Source organism: Sinohyriopsis cumingii, chromosome 1, assembly GCF_028554795.1.
Source record: "Sinohyriopsis cumingii isolate HCF-2022 chromosome 1, ASM2855479v2, whole genome shotgun sequence".
NCBI lineage: Eukaryota > Metazoa > Mollusca > Bivalvia > Unionida > Unionidae > Sinohyriopsis > Sinohyriopsis cumingii.
The window spans coordinates 137,947,756-137,973,323 of NC_142961.1; the positions used below are offsets into that span (position 1 = coordinate 137,947,756).

The 25,568-nt window shown below is 36.0% G+C and overlaps 1 protein-coding gene across 2 annotated transcripts in view; it reads left to right on the top strand.

Annotated features, from left to right (window-relative positions):
• The window catches only part of LOC149807936 (neuroligin-4, X-linked-like), a 145,977-nt gene that overhangs the window by 117,379 nt on the left and 3,030 nt on the right, over window positions 1–25,568 (top strand). The window contains exons 7-9 of one of the 2 annotated variants that reach the window (XM_089972123.1): window positions 3,340–3,447; window positions 9,889–9,962; window positions 23,599–23,731. In XM_089972123.1, coding sequence (XP_089828249.1) covers window positions 3,340–3,447; window positions 9,889–9,962; window positions 23,599–23,731 — 315 coding nt within the window. The remainder of the gene's footprint in view (window positions 1–3,339; window positions 3,448–9,888; window positions 9,963–23,598; window positions 23,732–25,568) is intronic. The other variant, XM_089972132.1, reaches the window with a different exon arrangement.

Sequence of the window (25,568 nt, forward strand, 5' to 3'; positions counted from 1 at the left end):
CAAACAATAATCGTAGACGTGGTATTGACCTCTATGAAGGGTCACTATTTTTTTGGTCTAAACACAAGGGTGACCATTCCCTTAAATGGTCTGTTCACCCTCTCTGCTGCTTCTTAAAAAAATAATTCCCGGTACGATAAATATACACATTGTTACACGGGGGGAGTGAATGTCCCTCCATATATGGGTTTCGTTACCTAGGGGTTGACCGCCCTCGATGTTATTGCCCGGTTCGAGTAAATATAAATATAAGTGATGAAACTTATAGGTGGAATAGATAGAGATCTGAGCAGGTATATAGAACAAACCAACACGAGCCCCCGTACATGTAAACAAAGAATTTAATCAATTACATGCAAACACTGTGAAAATTCATTACATCAGGAATGTATTCTGCTTTTAGAAATTTAACTTTCACCGAAATACAAAGAAAACGCAAATAGATCTAAATAAGATAGCCGATCTGTTACTGATAGATTTAATTCATCATAGGATCGAGTGAACAATCGAAGTCAACGTCTTGTACGATTTCATAACCTGCTCGTCCTCAGTCTGTTTTTGCTTCCTCTGTCGCTATTCAGACCCTTGGATCTCAGGATGATACTTTCTACCATCCGTCTCAGGATATTCTCAAAATACTTCTTCAGAAATTAATACGTCGCAGGGTTGCGTCACAGGATTATACGTCTCACTGCACTCTTCTCTATGCTTCTCCGTATAGGTCTCAGAATAACATCCCTCATTCGTCCCATACGTCTCTGGAGCTATTTCTCCCTTTGCTTTCAACGTTCCTCCCTCTAATCGGTAAATTAGTTCGTCGGTTCCTTTTGACAATCGTCCCCTTTTTGGACAACAGTTTTACGGAAATTTCTTGCAAATTCCCGAAGTCGTAACCTTTGGGTCCCCTCGTGTAGGAAAAGCTTAGACTGATTAAAATTCGATGCGGCCGATATTAAAACCTATGAAATTTTGTGTTGGAACACGCCCTAACATTTAACATACCAATCAGAATCAAATATCTCTGCCGCCTTTTCCCAGAGGCGCCAAAGTCAGGGTCAACTTGACCCTGGTAGTTTGAGTAACAGAGTTTCTGCGTTCTCTCAATTGTGACAACTTTACCATGAAAATGAAGTTTTCCTTGTCCTAAATTGTCCGCCTGGCTGCTGTATAAACAAATGTTTAATTAGGAACAGAATTCTCCCTCTAAAGGACATTACCGTACACGGTAGTATGGCGATATCATACGCGCCTGACTCAATAAATCTAATTAATGGTTGTCTGGTCTCAACTAATGTATTCTTGTTAGATCGACATAAAATTTGCCACTTCACATACATGTATTTAAAATTTAAGGAACCACGCCACGATCATATTAAATTCGAATTTATACGCGATCTCTTCCTCATAATGATAAATTTTTTATACACTATTTCATGTATTTTGGAAAAAAAATGGTTTTTTTTTTTGTGTACGAATGAATGTAAGAAATTTCTGGAGCCACTCCATGACCGCGCTATATCCGAATTCGCGCTATAGTGGGGTATGTTATAGCGGGGTTGCTGTTGTTGTTGTTGTAGGGTTTTACGCCATTTTTCAGCACACGATAGGCTATACATGGCGGCCAGTATTAATGGTGGAGGAAGAACCCGGGAAAACCCCGGAAAGAACCACCGACCCACGAGAAGCTACTGGCAAGCATTCTCACATGCCCACATTGGCTGAATCCGAGACTCGAACCCACGCAGACAGAGGTGAGATGGCAGTGATCCGTAACGGAGAGCGCTTTAGACCACTCGGCCACTCGGGGCCCCTTGCGGGGTTGCACTTTATATACATACATACATATATGCATTCATACACACACATACATACATACATACATACATACATACATACATACATACATACATACATACATACATACATACATGCATACACGAATGCATTTGTTCTGTGTTAAGAACAACACATGTTATTAGCACTTGTATACACTTCCCGATTCTGTCTTTCTTTTCATTTTGTCAGACTAGATACGGGTGATCAATTTATCTTATCAGCCACCAGGTTAAGATTTAATTATAGCATAATTCTAAAACATAATCAAGAACACATAAGAAAATCAATTTCATTCGATTCCGACCGCTCCGGTGGAAAATTGGTTAGAGCGTCCGCCTTGGAAGCGGGAGGTCGTGGGTTCGATCCCAGGCCGAGTCATACCATTGACATAAAAAAGGAACTAACAGTTGCCACGCTTGGTGCTCAGCTTTAGTAGGTTAGTGTCAGAACTGGTTGCCTGGTGTCAGGATAATGTGACTGGGTGGGACATCATGATACATGTCTGCGGCATGATGCCCCAGTGCTAGACATCACTATAAACTGCCACATTGCAGACATCGTAGCGATATGACTGAAAAAGTGTTAAAGCTAAGTTAAAAATCTAACTCTCTCTCTCTCTCTCTCTCTCTCTCTCTCTCTCTCACACACACACACACACACACACACACACACACACACACACACTCGTTCGATTCCAAGGCTATTGTTAATCATGTAACAATACATAATTGATATCAATATTTGCTGAAACATTAGCAGTTCCAGACAAATATGTATAAAAGACGGGTTGAATCCATATTGTGCCTAGGGATATTTAATCCCGAAGTTTCCTAGAGATTACAATATGACTGTGTATTAATATATTTCATTTTGTAAATGCGATAGTTGATGTATTTTTCTTGTTTACGTTCTCAGTTCTATGTTGTGTTTCACAATCTTGTAAATTGCATGATCCGTGATTTTATTAACCTGATGTAATCTTTGCTGAAGAGGGAATGAAGTAAGTCAGTCAGTCATAGATATAAGCGCACATACACGCACGCACACATGCATGCAAACATATACATGCATACATTTGTTATGCAGAAAGAAATACGTATATTATTACACTTGTGTAAGTTTTCCATTTCCTTTTCTTTACCATTTCAATATTTCAAAGTTAATGTTAAACACATAACAATATAGACGTACTAGCATGGTTGAAGTATTTTCATCATCAAGCAAATGTTCAAAGATAGTCATGCTCTGCCAAATGCTGGTTAGCTCTGACTACATATTTGTATACATACATACATACATACATACATACATACATACATACATACATACATACATACATACACACACACACACACACACTGAATGAGCTTCATCACCAAGGATTCGCCACACCGAGTTCAAACTGTCCGTAAAGAAGCTGAAAATTTATATAACTCGTATATATCATAAGACAAATAGATTTTTTTTAAAAAAACCTTCAACTGATTTATTTTAATCTTTCAGTGTGGCATCACAAGAATGGCCATCCATCTTATTTTGACCTTGAATACTTCAAACAAATATTGGGTATTATTGCTGAAGTCGCAGCCCCATTTGAACCGAGAAGTGAAGGTAATCTAAAATTTGAAAATATAATATTCTTATAGAGAAAGAGTATATTATTTATTTCTCAGAGATGAAGATACATATGCATGTAATATTGTCAGAGACATGTAGTATATGTAATGGTGTCATTGACAAGTAGTATATGTAATGTGATCAGAGACAAGTAGTATATTTAATGTGATCAGAGACAAGTAGCATATGTAATGTGATCAGAGACAAGTAGTTTATGTAATGTGTTCGGAAACAAATAGCATAGGTAATATGATCAGAGACAAGTAGTATATGTAATGTAATTAGACAACATTATATAGTATACTTGTTTCTGCTAACAGTACATATACTAGTTGTCTCAGATCTATTTTGTTTATGGTGTACGGGATATTATATGTTGTGAGATTTCTTCACCTTCTCTTAAACTCTAGTGTGTGTAAGGGGGTTTGAATGGTACAGGTGATGTTTTGGATATAATGTTGTGAGACTAATCTCCTTCTCTTAAACTCTAAGCTAAGACATTGTGTTTCTTTTTAATAGCATGTGCTTGTCTAAGGGGTGTTGAATGGTATTTGGATGTCAGAAGGTATCGTGGATAATATTTTTATTAGATAAAGAATGGTATATATGATGTGTGAGAGTATGTTTGAGATTTCTTCTCCACATCTTACACTCTAAGCTTAAACAGGGCGTTTTTTGATAGTGTGTGTAAGTGTGTTTGATGGTATATGCGTTGTTTTGGATATTATATTTGTGGGATTTCTTCTCCTTCTCTTATATTCTATGTTAAGACGATGCGTTTTCGGATAATATGTGTAAGGGGTGTTGAATGGTACTGGGATGTAGGATGGCATAGTGGTGTGATGGATAGTATTATTATGGTGCGATGGATAGTATGTTTTGTTGGCTTTCATGCGATCTAAGCTAACACAGGACCTTTTGGATAGTGTATGCAAGGGGTGTTGGATTGTATGTGGATGTTGGATGGTATATTTGTGTAATGGATAGCATTATTTGTGGTGTAAGGAGTAGTATATTTTGTAAGAGTTCCTTCTGTTACATTCCAAGCTAACACAGGGCGTTTTTGGATAGAGTGTATAATGGGATGTTGGATGTATATAAGACATGGGATTACAGGTTTCTGGGATTTCTTCTCCTTATCTTTGCATTCTAAGCGAACGCAAAGCGTTTTGGATAGAGTGAATAATGGGATGTTTGATGGTATGTAAGGTGATAGTAGGTTTGTGGGATTTCATCATGCTCTTACACCTTAAGCTAACAGTGGTGTGTGTGTGTCTTTATGTCTATGTTTTGTTTGTCCCTATCTACAGTAGATCATATTCAGGTCAGCCACTTGAAACACTATTACTTAATAATCACCTGGTTGAGGTCAGTCCCTTGCAACACTGGATCGTTTTGAGGCTACAAATATAGACCTGGGTTCTTCCATAGGAATTTCCACAAGATGTAGCTATAATTAGATACACAGGGCTTATTAATAGGAGTGTCACAAGATGAGGTTGTAAAAAGATATTGGGTTTTCATGGGCTTTTACAACAAATTATGGATAAAAATAAATACTAGGTTTTCCAAAGCAATTTCCTACAAGTTGCAGCTATAAATAGATACTAGATTTTTCACATGATTTTTCTGCACGTTGTGGCCGAAAATATATACTAGCATTTTTCCATTTCTCACTTACCTAGTGTGACATTTAAGTTATACCCTAACATCAAGGCGATTTGGAGAGCGTGTTTAAGGGGTCTTGAATGGTATAGTTGATGTGTGATGAATAATATTTTTTGTGCTGTAAGGGATAGTTTATTTTGTGAGATTTCATTTCTTTCTCGTACATTCTAAGCTAACACAGGAAGTTTGGAGTATGTGTGCGTGTGTGTTTATATATGTATGTGAATGTATGTCTATATTTTGTTTGTCGCTTTCAAACTCATTTGTCCCTATAAAACCCTTTTGTTCCTGTACAATTAATTTCACCTACCTACCTGTAGTAACGCAAATTGATGTCAGCCATTTGCAACACTGGTACTTAGTAGCCGTCCGATTGCGGTCAGCCACTTGCAAAATTGTTGCCAGTTGTTTGCCAGTGTCCAATACCGTGAAGTCATTCAGACTAGAAATGTTGAGGCTATAAATATGGACATGGATTTTTCCAAGGATTTTTCTAAACGTTATGGTTATAAATAGATACTAAGTTTTTTCAATAGGATGTTCCTACAAGATGACACTATAAATAGATAGTTGGTTTTCCAAATGATTTACCACAAATTGTAGCTATAAATAGAGTGGGGTTTTTCACAAAAGGAATTTCAACAATTTTTATCCTTAAATAGATAGCAGGTTTTCCCAAATGAATTTCAACAAGTTGTAGCTATAAATATATATTGTTTTTTTTTAAATTGACTTTCCTACAACTTGTGACTATAAATAGATACTAGCGTTTCTCCATGTAGTATTTTTGGTGATCTAAGAGATAGTCTAGTCTATGTTGTGAAATTATATCTCCTTCTCTTAAATTTTAAGCTACCACAGGAAGTTTGGAGTATGTGTGCGTGTATATGTATGTAAATGTATACGTCTATATTTTGTCCCTATACAATTCATTTCATCTATCTACCTTCAGTAACGCGTATTCAGGTCAGCCACTTGCAACACTGCTGCCAATTGTTCCTCAGTGTCCAGTACCGTGACGTGATTGAGGCTGGAAATTTCTAATTTATAAAGATAGACTTGGGTTTTCCTATATACAAGTTTGCTAAAAATAAATGTAATCGTTTTACCATTTCTCACTTGCTTAGAAAGGATCTATTCGCTATTGCCGAAAAGCTGTTTGGTCTTTATGTTGTATAAATGTTTGTTTGTTTGCATATGCATATATGTCTATGTGTATATGCCTATGCTGTTTTTGCCATGTTCAATTCCGGTTTTGGTTTAGACAGGCCAACCATGTTCAATTCCTCTTGAATCTAGACATTCCCAAAAAGCCCATGTTCAATTCCGAATGGGTCTAGATAGTCACTGTTCATTTCCCGTTTGGGTCTAGGAAATTCTACCATGTTCAATTCCCGTTTGGATCTAGGCAGTCCAACCATGTTTCATTTTCCGTTCGGGTCTAGACTGTCCCTAAAGCTCATGTTAAATTACCGTTTGGGTCTCAATCGTCCCAGGCCTAAAGGCCTATATAATTCCATTTGAGTCTCAAGTGCCAAATATCAAATAGAACTACTAATGTTACCAAGGACAAAGAGAATGTTGCAAGGGACCAAGAATGTATAGTGTGCTGGACCATGAATGTTTGCAGTTTACTCAGATGGCATGCGTGTATGCAATTTTATCAGAGACCAGCAGTATGTGTAATATCATCAGGGATTAAGGGTGCCTGTAATGTTATAAAGCTGACAGGAGGCATGCAAACACTTGAATGGAGTACGGGTTAATGTATCTAACGTAATCTGTGTGGAAGAGTGCATATACTTTTATCACAGAATAATGGCGTAGATACTGATATCAAAGAGCATGATTGTATTTAATTTTATATGGAAAAGAACAGAACATAAAATGTATTTAGTACTGTAGGTTTCCGTCCCATAATACATAACAGAATACCATAACAACAGATTTTAATACACAGTGCACCATAAACAGTCTAGTGAAAAAAACAATTGTTTAGGAAATGATATCAATACTTTATAACAGCTCAATTCTTAGGGTAAAAAGCAGAATACACACATTTTTAAACGGTTGTAGTAAGGCTTATTTTCTGGGTGGACATTTAATTTATGAATTTATCTACTGAAGGGTTAATACTAATCCTGTCAGTCCTAAAATGGTATAAATATATAGGTTCATGATGATACTAATCTTCTACACACATGATATTTTCTATTATATATAATTTATAAACTCTTTCAATTTTATCGTATGGTCTTCGTTCAATCATTAAATTATGTTTATAACATCTAAAATATACAAATGTTTTTCTGAAAATAAAGGGTAGATCTAATGTTAAATATTTATCGATATCCAATAACGACTTGTGTTGACTATAATAAACATATTTTGTAGACTCGCCAATTTTATTTCACCCGATCACCGCTCTGGTGGCTAGTGGTTAGAGCGTCCGCCTCGGATGCGGGAGTTTGTGGGTTTGATCCCCGGCCGAGTCATACTGAAGACTGATAAAATAGGTACTAACAGCTGCCTCGCTTGGCGCTCAGCATTAAGAGGTTAATGTTAAATTTGGTAGACCTGGTGTCATGATAATGTGACTGGGTGGGACATCATGCTACAAGTCTGCGGCATGATGCCCCAGTGCTAGACATCACTATAAACTGCCACACTGCAGACATCGTAGCCTTATGACTGAACAATTGTTAAAGCTACGTTAAAAATCCAAATCACACATACGCACACACACACACACACACACACACACACACACACACACACACACACACATTTCACCAGATCTTTAAAGAGAAATCAAAAAGAAATAGTCCAAACATAGTTAGAACACTGTTTCTGTCATCCATTTCTTGCGCTAAACATGCATAACAAAAACCAAGAGGGAATAACATTTTTTTAACTTCAGTGGCCCATCTGCTTTAGACGGCATCATCCAGTGTTTTTAACATAATGTAAGATTGGAAAGGCAATCTGCTTTTCGTCATATTATAATTTTAGTCCAGGTCTTTACACATGTAAATATATAAGTTATACTCAAAGGGTATTGTCCACATTCACCAAGACTAACATAATTATTTACCGTATTTGGTACCTAAAGATATCTTTTACAAAATCTTTGTCGAATTGCTTGAATTTCTGATAAATACCCATACCGCCACATTTCTGAACCGTAACATAATATTGGTCGCACCATCGATTCAAATATTTTAGATATATCCTTTATATTTAATCTTCCAAATATGTGTTTATACCTCAAACTTTTCGACACTACTTTCAACGCATGTGATGCCAACATGTTTTTGCCTTAGCCCAGCTCAACTTCGATATTAGGGAGCACTAGTGAGGCGTGACTAGTGTATGTGATATTATCAGAGAGCAAGAGAGTATAAAATGCTGACAGAGCAAGAGTGTATGTAATATAGACTTCACAGGCGTATTTAATGTTTTCAGAGGGCGGGAGTGTATGTAATAATTTCAGAGATCAAGGGTGTATGTACAGTTATCAGGTAGCAAAAGTGTACTTAAATTTATCACAAAATAAGGGAGTGTATAATGTCCACAGTGAACAAGAGGTAAGTAATGAGAGAACAAGAGTGTATGTTTTGGTATCAGCGATCAATCATCAATGTAGTATATTCAGGGAGGAAGGATGTGTGTAATCTTATCAAAGAGCAAGTATGCAGGTAATGGTATCATGGAGACAGATTGTATGTAATACCATCGGGGAGGAAGAGTGCATGTTATCAGAGAGTAAGAGCGTATGTACTATTATCGATGAGAAAGAGTATAAAAAAGAGCGAAAAAGTATGTAATTTTATCAGAAAGCAAGAGTGCGTGTTATGTTATTAGAGTGCAGGAGGGTAGATAAAATTTCAAGAGTAAGACTGTTATTACATTACCATTATGTGTTATTTCCATAGAGTTAGTGTGAAGGCATTGTTGCCAGTGATTGAGAGTGTATGTAATATTATCAGCGTGAAGCATGGCTTTTTTATGTTACCAGCGTGCATGATTGTATGTAATTTTATCAGCGACCAAGAGTTTATGTAATATTTTCAGAGAGCAACAGTGTGTTTAGTGTAATCATGGAGCGATAATGTAGATCATAAATATATTTAGTTGTTAGCGCGAGGCATTTTAAATTTAGATTTAATAATTTTATTTTTTATTTCTAAAGTAGTTTCATGCTTTTAATACTATTCCTTTTCATTGTTCGTTATTTTTTCCCTTTAGTGTGGATGTTTATTTTTAGCATTTAAGTTGTCATTCGATCGTATGCATGTATGTATGTATGTATGTATGTATGTGTGTGTGTGTGTGTGTGTGTGTGTGTGTGTGTGTGTGTGTGTGTATTTATGTATGTATGTATGTATGTATGTGTGTGTGTGTGTGTGGATGTATGTATGCATGTTCTGATGATATGTATGCTTGTATGTTGGTGTATTTTTACAAGCCACGGATTTTAACATAATATATAAGTTACCAAGTGGAAAATATGATCCCAAATTCACATCATTTAACTTAGTACAGGTTGTGCATTCCATACATATACGTATCCTTTAAATGCTACTTTTGTTCCCATTTCATCGCACCAATAAACTAATGTCGGATTAATTCATAGTCGGAATAAACACCTTTCGTCAAGACCAATAAGCATACCATGGTATATATATATATATATATATATATATATATATATATATATATATATATATATATATATATATATATATATGATTATTTTCATTTCAGAGCTCATCGTGTATGAGTATTTGAACTGGCATGATCCAGAGAACACAGATGATTTGATTAAAAGTTATTCAGAAGTAGGTCACTGCATATATTTTTGTCTGGCACTATATATATGTATATGTATATATGTATATATATATATATATATATATATATATATATATATATATATATATATATATATATATATATATATATATATATATATATATATATAAGAGAGAGAGAGAGAGTTGAATCAGAACATTTATCAGGTAACAAGGTGATAAACCTGTCCATTTTCTGGTTCTTCTTTTTGTTCAAAGTGTTTATGTACTTTCTATATCTACATAGTTTTAGAGTTTTACTGCAGGAATTTGTAAAGATATCATTAAGTCAGTATTAAGATTTTTAAAAATACGATGTACCCATGTTACTGTTTTAACAAAACCTAAATAACCATATGGGAAAATATAGTACATGACTGTCTATGTGTTACAAAATGAAAATGGTGCTGAATTTACATCCAATATGACCACAAAGGCGGTCAACTTGAAAATTTGTTTACTCCTCCTGAAGGAATAGTCTGTCAACATGGGATTCTCGTTAAAATACTTCTTATAATGTTTTGTTAGTTCTGACGAAAATGACACAGATCTAATATTCAGTTTTGTTGTCGCTTCTCTTCTTGAATGGGATGTCATTTATACATGGAGTTTTCACTAAAGGGATTCGTATGATGTCTAATTGCTCTAAATGACAATAGTGCCGAGGTCTTGAAACTTTTGTTGTTGCTACTGTTACTAAATGGACGGTGGTATCGACATGGGGCTGTCAGTGAAAGATTTATCATGTCTTTTTGGTACTAAATGAAAATAGTGCCAATGTGACTGTCAATATGGTCGCCAAATATTTTTATCGCTGTCTTCTAAAAGGAGACACATGGCGGCATTGAGTTTTCACTGACAAACTTCTTATCATGTATGGTCGGTGCCAAATGAATCGTGCCATTCTTACCTCCTACATGGCATGCATGATGGATAACCTGAAGGTTTGCCATCGCTACTCCTCCCTTAAGGATGGCCATTTTGGGGTTTTAATTTAGTTTGTCCTTATTCAGAAGGTTGGGCTGTTCTAATATCTAATACGGCCGCCCTAGTGGCCATCTTGAAAATCGTTTTCTTCCTACTTCTCCTGCAAAGAAACGCATGCCGGTATGAGCAAGGAGTTTGAACATGAAAGCTTCTTTTAATTTGCAGTTGATTTACAAAAATGAAGCTGATCAGTACTGCGACATGGCTGCAATGGTGACAAACTTGAAACTTGTGTTACCTCTGCTTTTCCTAAATGGATTGTCGTATAGACATGGAGTATTCCAAAACAGAACTTCTTTTATATGTGGTTGGATTCAAATAAAATGACAATGATTAAGCCTCCAGTGTGCCATTTTGGAATTTTTTTTATCGCTACTTCTCCTGAAAGAATAGTAACCACCTTGAAACTCTTAATGACACTGAACATCGTTTCAAAATAATTTAAGTAGTTCTAACGTTATGAACATTAACGATTTTTAAGGGGACACAATTCACCGCACACGTATTGGCGTTTCCTGATATTTATGACATCACAGATGGGTGGATACTGAGACCCTTCATTTTTATTTTTTATCAAAAACACATTTTAATTAGCATTCATGTTCAGATAGTCACATTCTAAATGAGCAGGAACATATACTATTTGCATTACAAAAACCAAAGAACTTTACAATTTAGTTTTGTAAAATATTTTACTTGAATTTGCCAGTGAAACTAGCCAGGATTATCGCCACGTTTAATTTATTATATGAGAGGGAATAAATATATATGTGACACAAAAACAGATGGATCGTTAAATATGAGTTTTCTGGAGGAATTTATGAGAAAATCTCCGCTTACAATATATACTTAACTAGCGCAATATTTCAAATGTGTCACGTGACATACTAATAAGATCTGCCAGATATAATGTTGAGATTACAGAAAATTTAAATTATGTTTAAACCAGAGAAATTTCTATTTTCATTGCTGCTAAAATTCTCGGAAATGACTATCTGAATGTACGGCCTCAACCTACAGTTGCTTCTGCTTAAAATAGCAACACTTTTACCATTAAATTATTTAAAAAAATATTCTCTTAATTTGTATTGAATTTATTTCTAAACAAATATGTAAATGTAACATCTTATCATACAGACATGGAGTTACAAATACTTACGATATCTTGTTGGCAATTAATCATTTTGATATGACCTCCTTTTGGATGCCCATGCTGGCCATCTTTGATGTCTTGTTATAGTTACTTCCCCTGTATCAACGCAACGTGGTCTTCTGGCTTGCTATAATATGTAGTGGGCATAAATTGTGTAAATTAGAGGTCGACAGTGGCCGTCTACAGAATCGTATAATAACTAATTTTAACACATGGCAATACTATCATGTGGGTTAGGGTGAGTTTCACAGACTTCATGTAATATCTAGTAAAATTATGATGAGCCAATCGTGCATATAACACAGTGCCCATAGTGGCTATCTTTGGAATATGTTTATCTCGACTCCTTTTTACGTGATGGACTTATTAATATAAAGCTTAACGTAGATAAAAACGACCCCAATGTCACGTACAAGATATGCAACTCTCGTAGCAACTTCGTATTCTAAACGGATGATCGTACAGACACCAAGAAAAGACTTATTTCTTACAGTATAGTTCTTCCTATAATAAAACGAACTGATTCAGTCTCAAAAATGGTTACCTTGATGGCCATCCTGAACGCTTTTACATGGCTACTTCTCCTGAAGGGATGATGATCATATCGACATGGGGTTTTCATTATAACACTATAGCAATATGTGTAGCTGGGTTTAAATGGAAATAATGCTCTTCTGTCCTCTAGTATGGCTCTCAAGTGGCCATCTATCCTCTAGTATGGAAACATAATGGTCATCTGTTCTCTAGTATGGTCATCTTTCCTCTAGAATGAGAACAATAGTGGTCATCTGTCCAATAGTTTGGAAACGGAATGGTCATCTCGAAAATATCGTTAATTACTCCTTTTGCTTGAATGATGACAATAACATGGGGTTGCCATGAAAACACGTTTTTTAATCTCTAATTGGTTCTGAATCAAATGGTGCAGATTTGAAAAACAACATATCAACACGTTGGTAAAAGAGTTTTGAAACCAGACGTAAATGAACTTTGGGTCAAGTCAAATGTAATCCCTTGCATTTTTCAACTTCGATTAAGTCTATGAACACAGTTACATGCGCATACAAAAACGACCTCTGACCCGATTTGTATTTAATTGAATCCCAATGAACAAGATAATATTTACCACCATGACATTGGTTTTAAGGTCAAAAGTGAAACTTCAGTCGTTCAACTGACTGTTTTGTGACAATGACAATACCTATAAAAAGGAATGTATATTTTTTAATTCCGTCTGTGTATATTTAGGACTAATACCTTGAATTTTGTTCGAAATGTATTACATATTTCACTACGTACAGCAGCATATCGTAATATCTCGATACTTTCCGAAAAAAGTTATGTGATCCTCTATCAGTGATGTTACATTATCTTGTAAACTAACTAACTTAAAGACCAAATTTGACATGTTGGAGTTACTCAAAAATAGTAACGATGTTAAAATACTCAGTAGTTGAAGATCATAAAAGGAAAGAAGAAACTAACTTACCTTGGCTTTTTGGAATTTAATTGTAGCTTTTGTAACATTGGTTTCTTTTTTGGCTCACCTTACGCCAAGCTAGCGTTGGTATGGTAATGTGTTCAACTTCTTCTTACAACTTGGTTTTGTTGGTGAGCAAACAAATCGATGTGGCTTTACTAATAACTTTAGGCGCGACCGGATTCAGCAAGTGTTTCCAATAGATCAGCACGTCGCACAATTAGGTCACAAAGTCCACCAAGACCTCTTCCTTCCGTTGGTTGTTCTTCAAAAGCCAAAAGCCTCGTCGAATTTCTTAGGCGGGTATGCTGTTTTTACCCGTTTTGTTTATTCTTAGAACAAAATTTACCGGATGGAGGCGTACTTAATACTTCTGTTGGGGGTGTAAGTGCTGCACAACTTTGTTGCATGTCTTGCTGTCTTAGAAATTCATGTTGCTGTTGATGTCTTAGAAAATGTTTCTTATGCTTGTTGTGTTTGCAATTCTTGCTGTTGTTGCTGCATGGATTGCGAGGGTCTTACTACATTCTCATGTATTCTCTCCATATATTTCCACCCGCTTCAGTTCTCCTGTTTTTAAATCCATTAACCATCTGTACATAATGATTCCGCCGATGACTGATTCATTTTGCCTTCCCAGCAGGCTCTATGAATACCTATTCCAGGTCATTCAATGTCCATGTCTTTATCTTGTTTTATGGTAGTAATTTGAACAGTTTCCGTTGTCGAGTCTTTTAAGAGCAACATACTTAGGATTACTATTTGTTCAAAGTACTGAGGTGGTGTTGACATCTTTGACTTGTACTCGAGTGGCACGTTTTAGAACCTGTCAATTGCCTCTCTAACGTCTTCACCAAGTACATGAGTGCCTTTTACGATCACACCAACGGTTTCTGATTTCTCGGACTTAAAGTTTGGCTTGATCAATTACCGTTGGCAAGCGTTTAGTAATCTCAGCAGTTGCGGTTTTGTTTTGTTTAATATCCTTGCTACGCTTAACTATTTTACGAATATGACCCAGTTCTTCATTTTGTTCCCGTTAGCGCCGCCACCTGTTCCACTGTTGCTCTTGTAGTGTTTTTAGTATCCTCGGCACGTTCTGCAATTTCATTGGTTGGTTTTATCAGCGGATCAAATATTTGGTCAAAACCCACTTTGTGATCTTGTCGTACAGTTTGTCTTGACTGTAACATATCTATGACACTTTACAGCCTTCTATCACATCATGAATGAGTTAATGGTATTCACGAGTGTCATCACTGTGTTCTTTTTATAGTGTGACTTCATTGACAGAAAGAGAACATTTTATATGCTTATCACGATTACTAAATTGTTGTGTGACACATTGTTGTGTCTAGACCCGCATGGTATTTTACTTAGTAAGTCAGTAGTGAGACAATTATTTGGTTCCTTAGTGTCCTCCGTAAACATATCGAGAAATTCATCCCATGAGTAACTGGTGGCACACCGAGTCCAATGAATGTTTGCAAGCCATGTGCGTCAGGGCCACAAAATATTATCATGTTATAGTTGTCATGGGTCACTTTAGGCACGCATGGGTGTCGTCGCCTCAGATGGATCACATCGGTGTTTTTATGTCGACCTGGTGAAAATATTCTTGCATAATTGATTAGGCGTTCAAGCATCAGACCGTCAGTGGTAAGGTGTTTTTTCAATTATGGAAAAGAAATCAACGGTAGTGGCCTTGCCACTCAACGACATGCCAGTTAGCGCTTTCTGAAAGTTTTTGAGAGAATCATAACACGGTTGATCACCACTCATCACCTGACGGGGAAATCAAGTACTATGTTAATCACCTCAACATTATCCAATAACAATTTAATTTTTCCCTATCCAGCTTGATCAATGATCAATTCACGATCTGCGTTTGAAAATATTGAAATGTTTCCAACGGACAAATGCTTGGGTTGTTTGGGTGCTGCTTGTGCAAAGATATCAATGACGTTGAATTTCCATTTCGGTGATGCCAATGAATAATACAATTGTTGTATATAACAGAATCATATCTTCATATCGTGTGTGATGCCGCATGAAACCTCGTACTGAAAATTCAACTCGAGTTCAAACACGTAATGGTCGAAATATGATTGCTGAAATTTGTGTTCGATGCGTAGCAAAGAAATTCACGTTTGCCAAACCTTCCAGGTCTAGCTGGATTCAAACACTGGTCTAAAAGGAACGGTGATAGCGGCGTTATTCTGCTGCGTTAGCAATATTATCAGGAACACCACAGAGTAAATATCCTGATGAGAAACATATTTTTAGATAATATTCATGTGCGCGTGAAAGACCACTCGATATACGACTTAATTCTAACAACAAACCAAAGCATGCATACGCACCTATATCGTCATGTTGATGCTGCTTGTTGCCGACATGGCCTTGTTTATAATAATATCCATTTATAACGATATCCATGCACGTCCTCGTCATGACTTAAATGCAGTTAGTCTAATACTGTACTTGGAGGAGGAACTTCCAGATGAATCATCAGCGGTCTTATGAGGGCCAAAATTACATTTGGTGGTCTGTAAGTCCGCTCATTGAAGGTAAAATATATTGTTACAAATCAAACATGGTTTCTGAGCGGGTTGTAACTTGAATATATTAAAGGCTTTTTGGTTATTGCGACGAGTGACGCCGCCGTTGAAAACTCAACAAGTGAGACAGAGAGTGCCCATTGTACTGCTCGAGCATGGTTGGCCAAACAAGTATTGTGGCAAATTTACCTACCGGTGACAAAGAAAAGTTCACGTGGTTGCTTGTATGTGAAAATACAAAACGAGGTTCATAAGATCGATCTCATTTCTTCCACGTGATCGTGAACATGATCAACAGTGTCAGTTGCACACATTAAAATACGTATTAACTATTGTCGATGGTGCAAGCTAATTCAAAGAAGCTAGACCATTAACGTCAGCATGTATCGATGATTCTCTTGAATGTATCTATACACGTGGATCTAGTCGTACACTTGCAAAACGGTTAATCGGAAGTCAATACCCACACAACTTATTAATGACACCTGTTACCCGATCTCGCGAATGGCTAACACGGCTTCCATTATTCATAGATGCGTTAAATAATGAAATTATAATTTGTGTTGGATTAAAACCAGCTAATGCGATTCGACAAAAGGTTGTCACTGTTACTTGTAAAATGATTTTACAATCACGACTCATAGAACCACTCGGAAATAATTTTACTCGGTATGCATATGTACCAGAGGAGTTAGAAAGCGGGCAATGTCGCGCTACTTACTTATTATGGTCAATTTATTTATTTACAGTTTCAGATCGGATTGATTCTCCAAGACAACTAGCACATTATCATTTCGTGTCTGTCGCCCAACCATCTGAGGCAAAACCTCCTTGCTAGGCATTTGTGCGAGAGGAATTGCAAGTTGTTCCAGCGAGTACGGAATTACCACCAACACATGTTTTATTAGTCTAACGTAATAAATGCACTACTGCACTGCATCAGTCACAGGGTGATTTACAATAAAACGATGTCCAATTACGTAGTTAGTCGTTCCGTCGGGAAATATATATCGCTTGGTATACAGCAGTGACAAGCTCACCTTGATGTACTGGTAAACACCCACTGAAGTATCCTTTATTGTATTTGTGAATTCCACACACATATCGTGCCTGAGCTCCCTTTGCACGATAACCCGTGGAACTCCTTCACATTATAATATTTTTCGCCTCAGCCACAGTCATGTACATTTTTGCTCGACGTCCCACGTATTTTTCGATTGATTTACCTGTGAAATCATCTTTAAACTTGATAACTTTATAATTGGTTTTAATAAATAAAAAAACGGGTGTTCTTTCGTACGATCGCTTTTATAATATTCGCTAACGAGGTATTATATGCATCGGCAAGGAATCGGTGTCGGTATAAAGCATCTTGACACCATCTGGGTAAATCGGTTAGAACTTATCGTAATAAAACTCGTACAAAAGCAGCTTCGATAAAAATCAAGTACTGACGAACCAACATAGATAAGTTTTGTCAACTTGAGTTTCGCTTTTCTGCTATGAACGGCACTACGTCCATCATAAAATATATTTCAGGATTCAAATGCACGGTCAACAATAAGACTTCGAAGCTGACCTTGTACATTATTGCGAACAAGGTCGACTCGAATTGTTTTCGTTAAATTGTGTTGCATTGCCAAACACGGAATTGTTCATGAGCCTAAAGAAATCTTTTTCAAAGTCATTAGTGGCCTTCGTGTGCACATCAGTATTCATTTGAAAGTATGCCCCCTTCCAAGCTTATTGGCGAAATGTATGCACTTGATGGATTTTACTTATTCGCATTCCCAGTTGCAAATACAACTGCAAATTGCATACGTGTAATAAATAATTGGTTTTCGTCCCCAGATTTGGAACTAGCTTTGTGCATTCAGTAAATTTGCATTCTGATTAATGATTAAGGTGACAACCACTCACGAGACACTGTCAATGCTTCCTTACAGGCGTGTTGATGCTGTTCGGGGTATTCTAAATCAACGTCAAAGAAATATCCATAATCACTATTACTGGTGTAAACGTTTATGAACTTTAGCATGTCAACACGTGCGATACACTAAATGGAAACCCACCAACAGGTAACGGTTTCATCGTTGCCCAACCATAAAGACTACTGGATGTTATTGTTTTGGCACAAAGACATCATAGCCGTCTATGTTTTTTTTTTTTTTTTTTTTTTTTTTCGCGCATATTGATGTCTTGCCATTGAAATTCCACCACGAACTGAGCGCTCAGTAAACAAATGCATCTCAATAACAATCAACAATTCCATCTCGACTTTTGTTTTTGATAGAAGTCATTCCCGGTGACGTACAATAGTGTGCGAGATCGAGCTTATACACATGCGTAGTAGTATTACAACATTGTTCAAGCACAGCTGTTAGCAATGACAAATAAGCGCGTAAATTACAGATCATAAAAATCGCCCATGACCATGCTAATGGTACAATGCAGACTACTGATCTTGAAGTTTGCTGACGATAAATTGCAAACTAGTTTTGTTATGTCTATTTGATTTAATTGTTTGTTTGTTCGTTTTAATTTTTTTACTCCATTACATGCTATTGTAGTATAACTGTATTTACTGCATTTGACATTGTCCAGACTGTTATTGATCTATACTTAATAATAGATACACTGTATCTAGTTTCTGACATTGTTCAGAACCAGTGATAGTTTTGGTAAACAACCTTTTTTATTTTTTTATTCCTTCCTTTCTCAGAGTAAGATATCTTAAGTTAATACAAGGCCATACCTAAACGACGTGATAATGATCATGTAACAAACTTCCATTCCTTCTGGAAAGATGAACTCATCACCTCCAGCCGGGAATCTGTTTTACGTTGTAGTTAGTCTTATAACTGTTGTCTTTATAGAGATTGTTCAATCGGGCTCCAAACATATGTTGTGACCAGTTTGAGTTGAAATTGTATTTCATTTAATTTCAAGTGATTCCTTTCCCGGGAAATATATAAGTGCACCTACATAATTCTTGGATAAAGACATTTATTTGATGTTATGCTGAATTCGAAATTGGAATAATATTTTCTGTGATTCAACAAGAAACTGTTGACACGTCTACACTTTGAAGGTTACAACAGATTCATTGCCTTCCATTCTGAATTTGATCGGGTCTCGAACTCAGTTTCATTTAGGACGTATTGTTATTAGGATTTCTATTTTTTTTAATTCTTGTACTCTTTTTGGATTTAATTCGAAATATTTTTTTTCTTCATATTTTCACATTTATTCTAGGGAAATAAATTATTTATTGAATTTTACAAAGCTTGTTGTCTTCACTTTTTTCCTTTTATTTTTTATAAGAGCCTAGACTCGTAACACTGTCTTGCGGTGAATTAAGAAACTGATATGAATCAATTCACTGTAGTTTAAACGTCATATATTTTCCTTATTGTTTGGAAGAACACGCATTGGCGAATTTGACGATTGATGCATCGGGTTGCATTATTAAATGGCCATCATGCTTACACGTTATGAAGCACTACAAGAGTTTTGTTTGAATTGTAAATTGCTACGCTGTCTGGAGCACCTCGATATTTACGTGGCAAGTGTGTGTGGTCATTTGCCGGATGTAATGCAGGTAAAAATACCTAATTAAAAATCTATTGTTACCGTTTGTCACATTTTTTTTATTGCAAGCGGTTGAACATACTCTAGTGTTGTTATGTAACTCGACCCACGAAACAGTTGGTACAGGGAATTATGCACTAGTATTTGCACACATCTGTCAGGAGTGCATCCTTCATATATGTATTTTTCTAACGTATCGGGCATCTTTTCAATTTATTTTGTTGATTTCATCGTAAAACCTTGTGTCTTAGCGGCTCAAAATTGTAAAACACTGCTGTGAATCCACAGTGTTCTAACTTTACGTCCACCCTTGCTACGTTTAAGGGGCGTAATTAAATGTGTTTGAAAAACAACTTCTGCTTTAACTCCTGAAGTACCTGACTGTTGTTATACCGATATGATTTCAGGATTCATATTTCATAGAAATTGTCAACCGTCTTTACCTGGTTTGTATGTACTCGGGATAATTGCCACGTGATTTTCTAATTCAACACTCCGCTTGCAAAACTTCAATTCAGGAACGTGTAATTGCTGTGCTTTTCTAGCAATTACATATATGATGCTACACGACGTTCTTGTTCACGATCATACTCAACGGCCTCAGTTGCAAATATAAGTGTGATACAACCACGACATTCTTGTTCACGAACATACTCAACGGCCTCAGTAGCAAATATATATGTGACACGACCACGAAATTCTTTTTCACGAACATACTCAATGGCCTCAGTAGCAAATATATATGGGACACGACCACGAAATTCTTTTTCACGAACATACTCAACGGCCTCAGTAGCAAATATATGTGATACGACTACGACATTCTTGTTCACGAACATACTCTACGGCCTTAGTAGCAAATATATATGTGATACGACCACGAAGTTCTTGTTCACGACCATACTCAACGGCCTCAGTAGCAAATATATGTGTGACACGACCACAAAGTTTTTGTTCACGATCATACTCAGCTGCCTGAGTAGCAAGAGTATATGCAAAAAGACGACGGTTTATGTTCATTCTCGAACGTATCTCGTAATGCAAGTATATCTGCTTTTCTTGCATCTCGTGATAATAGTTGTATTACATCTACGTGGAAATTGTTTCTTTTGTATTATACAACCGGCTGGGGATTATATCCGGCACAACTATTGCTTCTAGAAACGCATGTCGTCTTTTTTTGAAAGAAGCCAAAAAGATGTAATATGCATTTTCGAACGCAACCTGATTATATTGACAAATTAATTAATCTATCAATTATTTTGGAGCCACAAAGATGCGAGCTTGGTAAATATTTTGAGACGACATCTTAAACAATTCCGATGGTATAATATGGCGAAACATTCACAGATAAATGAGAATAGTATTCTGAAAGAATTTATTGAGATATACACACTCCAATCATCTGATAACAAAATGCCACTATCAGATATCTCCATAAATTCTTTCGGCATACTATTCTCATTTATCTGTGAACGTTTGGCCATGTTATACCATCGTAATTGTTTCATAACAAAATATAATCTCTGCTTGGGATGTGCAAGTTGTGTGGTATTTTCGCGATTTCTGGCACGCGACCAATTGTAAGCTGTTATATACGAAGTTTTTGCGATCAATCTAATGTGTGCAGTCCATATTTATTTTAGTGGTTCCTATACAAACTCAGATGAGCCACTAGCGTACCAAAATACATATTAGAAAGTAAAGAGGTTATTGAGACCAAATACGCCTCAGAGATGTGTGCATGCCACGTATTTTGCAATTTTTATCAACTTTATATCATCAATTCATCTTCAGCAATGTTCTTAAAGTATCTCTATTGCATATCGGAGCGTAAATTGTTTTCTTTGCACTCTGTTGTTTATGAGTTGTACAGTTGTACATATTGGATAATTTTCGCTAAGCGATATTTGAATATTTCACGTATTCATACAGAAGCCATCCGAATAGCACGCCAGTGATTGTGCACATCTCGATTAAATTAAGGAAATAGAATATTTGTCTTTGAGATCAGCTTGCGAAGCAAGCTGTTGTATGGACTAAATATATTTCCATGCACGACCCAACGAAGCTGATAAACACAGCCGAGAGATTCTCTGTAGTCAAAATATCGATCGGTCTGGTGCTTGTCAAGCCATGTGCTGAAACTGGTTGGGTCTGTCACCGTGTATAATCGTAACAGCTCTAAATACGTTTACCATGGTAGTGTGAGAATGTATGTTTTGTCGGTTACTGGTCACTTTTACTGATTATAATCCGTGGGTGTGAGCATATACAATAATCATTTTACCTATATGAGCCAAAGTCATTGGATGTGGAGGACCTTAACCTATTATCAACCATAACGGTAACCTATTATCAACCATAAGTCAGTAACCTATTATCAACCATAACGGTAACCTATTATCAGCCGTAAGTCAGTAACCTATTATCAACCATAACGGTAACCTATTATCAGCCGTAAGTCAGTAACCTATTATCAACCATAACGGTAACCTATTATCAGCCGTAAGTCAGTAACCTATTATCAACCATAACGGTAACCTATTATCAGCCGTAAGTCAGTAACCTATTATCAACCATAACGGTAACCTATTATCAGCCATAAGTCAGTAACTGCGATCTACAACACACATTCTCACAATGCTTATACCTTTAGGTCATCAAATTTGGCTGTCTTTTCTAAAAATATAACAGTTTTTAAAAGGCTTAAACTCAAAAAATGTTAAACAGAAATTCAGTTTTACAAATGGTGTGGAACAACCAAAATAAAATACGACCTCCATAGCTAAAGTAGCATCTATGGAAAATTCTGCTTAACAACCGCTTAACATAATATGACCCAATTTAGGTGAGAACATCAGTGATTTAAACTGTTCCACTATGCCAATCTGCCACCCAAAATGGCAGCATTTGCTAAACATCTGAAATTCATATGTATGATTAAATCGCATAAACTCGCTAAAGAGAAATTAAACATAACAAGATCAAGGGACTTTAAGTTTTATACAAATGCCAATCTGTCATTAAACTGGCCACCGTAAACAAATTTAAACGACTTTTTCTCAAATGCCGTTCCAAAGAATGCAATCAGATTTTGCAGAAGGCATGTTCTATACAAACGATGCCGATCTGTCATAAAATTGGCCACCGTAAACAAATTTAAACGACTTTTTCTCAAATGCCACTTTAAAGAATGTAATCAGATTTTGCAGAAGGCATGTTCTACACAAACGATGCCGATCTGTCATTAAATTGGCCACCGTAAGCAAATTTAAACGACTTTTTCTTAAATGTCACTCCAAAGACTGTAATCAGATATTGCAGAAATCATGTTCTATACAAATGGTGCTGATCTTCTCACTCAAATACTAACCATATGCAAAAGTTTAAACTTTATTATAATACATCTAGATATCAAAAAGAAATTGTAACAGAAAGAACGCTATTTAACAGATTCTCTTGCTATTCGTTATAAGGCAGGTGTTAACCAGGTAATCGGCTCAACCCCACGTCGAAATGTCATATAAAAGAGTCATAGGAACTGATACAATTGCCGCTTGTGTTCACTTTTGCATCTCAAATTACGCACAAACAATAATTAATCCTTTTTCAGAAATTAATCCGCAAGACTTTGTCATCTGGTTGCATCTTAATTTGGATCTAATAGATCTTTGTAGATTAAAGAAAAAAAAAACTCTTTCAAAATGTTGATATTTTACATGCACTTATTTCTTGATTTAGGCATAATGATCAAAATAGTACTGTATCCGCTTCGATAAATAGCTTAGTAAATTTGATCGGCCAATCAATTAGTCAATAAACCAATCAATTTCCATAACTACTTTACAGGTGGACATGGATTCAGCTTTTACCGCTCCTGGTATTTTGACTGCTGACCTGTTGTCTAAAGACCGTTATAGGAATGTATATGTTTACAGTTTCGATTATAACTTTCCAGATCCTGACGGACAATGGAAGGATGGTAGGAGCAACTCACATGCGAATTAAATATATAAGGCTTGAATGTTTCTTTTTGAGTATTCCTGAGACGATGAACACACTTGTTCTTATATATATATATATATATATATATATATATATATATATATATATATATATATATATATATATATATATATATATATATATATATATATATAGCGAAAGAGAGAGAGAGAACTACATATGTGTTTTAGTATGGTTGGACGGAAAGAATAAGTTTGATGCGGCGTAGGAATATCGAGGCCCTCATGCCGAGATTATGTTCCTACGCCGTATCAAACGAGTTCTTTCCTCCGACTCCAAACAAAACACTTATCTGGTTTCGTATTTATTGCATATCCCCTTTTTATTCAAAGATTAATTTTTTAAAAAATGTATGCAAGCTCATTCATTTACAGTATATTCAAATTCTCTATTTTTATGTTTACAATTAATACAATAAATTATTGAGTAATTGAACTTAAAGTGATAATTTCAAAATTGAATTAAGATATCAAAACCTCGGCCTCTCTAACATATGGACTAGATTTTTAATATTGATTCATATTTTGGCATGAAAATTCTAAACAGTATTTCAGCGTTTATCAGTTTTCTTCTCCTTTATTCCACTTTAATAGTCACAAGAATTTAAAATGTAAGCATACAATTCCGTCATTGTGCCCCAGTGAACTTGCTAACACTTTCCATAACGGATCTAACACTTTTAATATGGGTCATGAACAAAACAGCTGCTGTTCTCTGTGATACGTTTGTATGCCTTTATGTTTTATGCAAATGTTTGTCAGTTTTATCCTCAGATTTACTAAACAAATTCATTTCCTCAGTAATTTTAATAAGCTAATTAAGTGTAAGTCCCTCCACTTAAACTTGCTCACAAAAACATATAATTTAACAGTCCATATCTTTGGAACTCCGAAGACTCAGTGAATTTTAGCTATGTTACGTATTTTAGAATATTTACATTTTGGAAGTCTCCTGGCAAGTAAACATGGGGTAAATTGTAGCCCAAACGTGGGGCATTTCTAACCATGCCTTAAATCTTGACATGACTCCATGAGGCATTCTTACTTTATTTGGATTTTAAAACATTTTAATACATGATTTCAGCGGCAAAGTACTCTCTCCCTCCCCCCCCCTCTCTCTCTCTCTCTCTCTCTCTCGTGTAACGTCATTTTGCACACAAGCTTCATCTGATAATTCATTGTCAAACATTCTGTTCAAGATATTGTTGTCCACCTCAACGAACTCAAATTGCTCTACTTAGATACCGTGAAATGAACCTAAACTGCCCTTCACTACTTTTAACGATATTCTCCCAATATATCAACGCCAATAGTCTATGCTTAACATGGCTGTATGCACTCAGAAGTCTGCTAGAGTCTTTGTTTAACATGGCTGTATGCACTCAGAAGTCTGCTAGAGTCTTTGTTTAACATGGCTGTATGCACTCAGAAGTCTGCTGAGTCTATGTTTAACTTGGCTGTATGCATTTCGAAGTCTGCTAGAGTCTATGCTGAGCATGGCTGTATGCACTCAGAAGTCTCCTAGAGTCTATGTTTGACATGGCTGTATGCACTTACAATGATGCTTGAATGGCTCACAATAAAGTTAAATCGGATGTAACATTACGCTGAATTACTAGAACTATGGCTACCTAGAAAGTAATGTGTGTGTGTAAGCTGACCACTTATATAATAAAATACAACTCAAACTTTAGTTATAAGGTTTAAATTGTTGCATGTTCCTTCCTGTAATAGCAGATCCAAACAAGAATATCGTAACTGTTCCTACACAATTTAACCCTGACACTGTGCGAC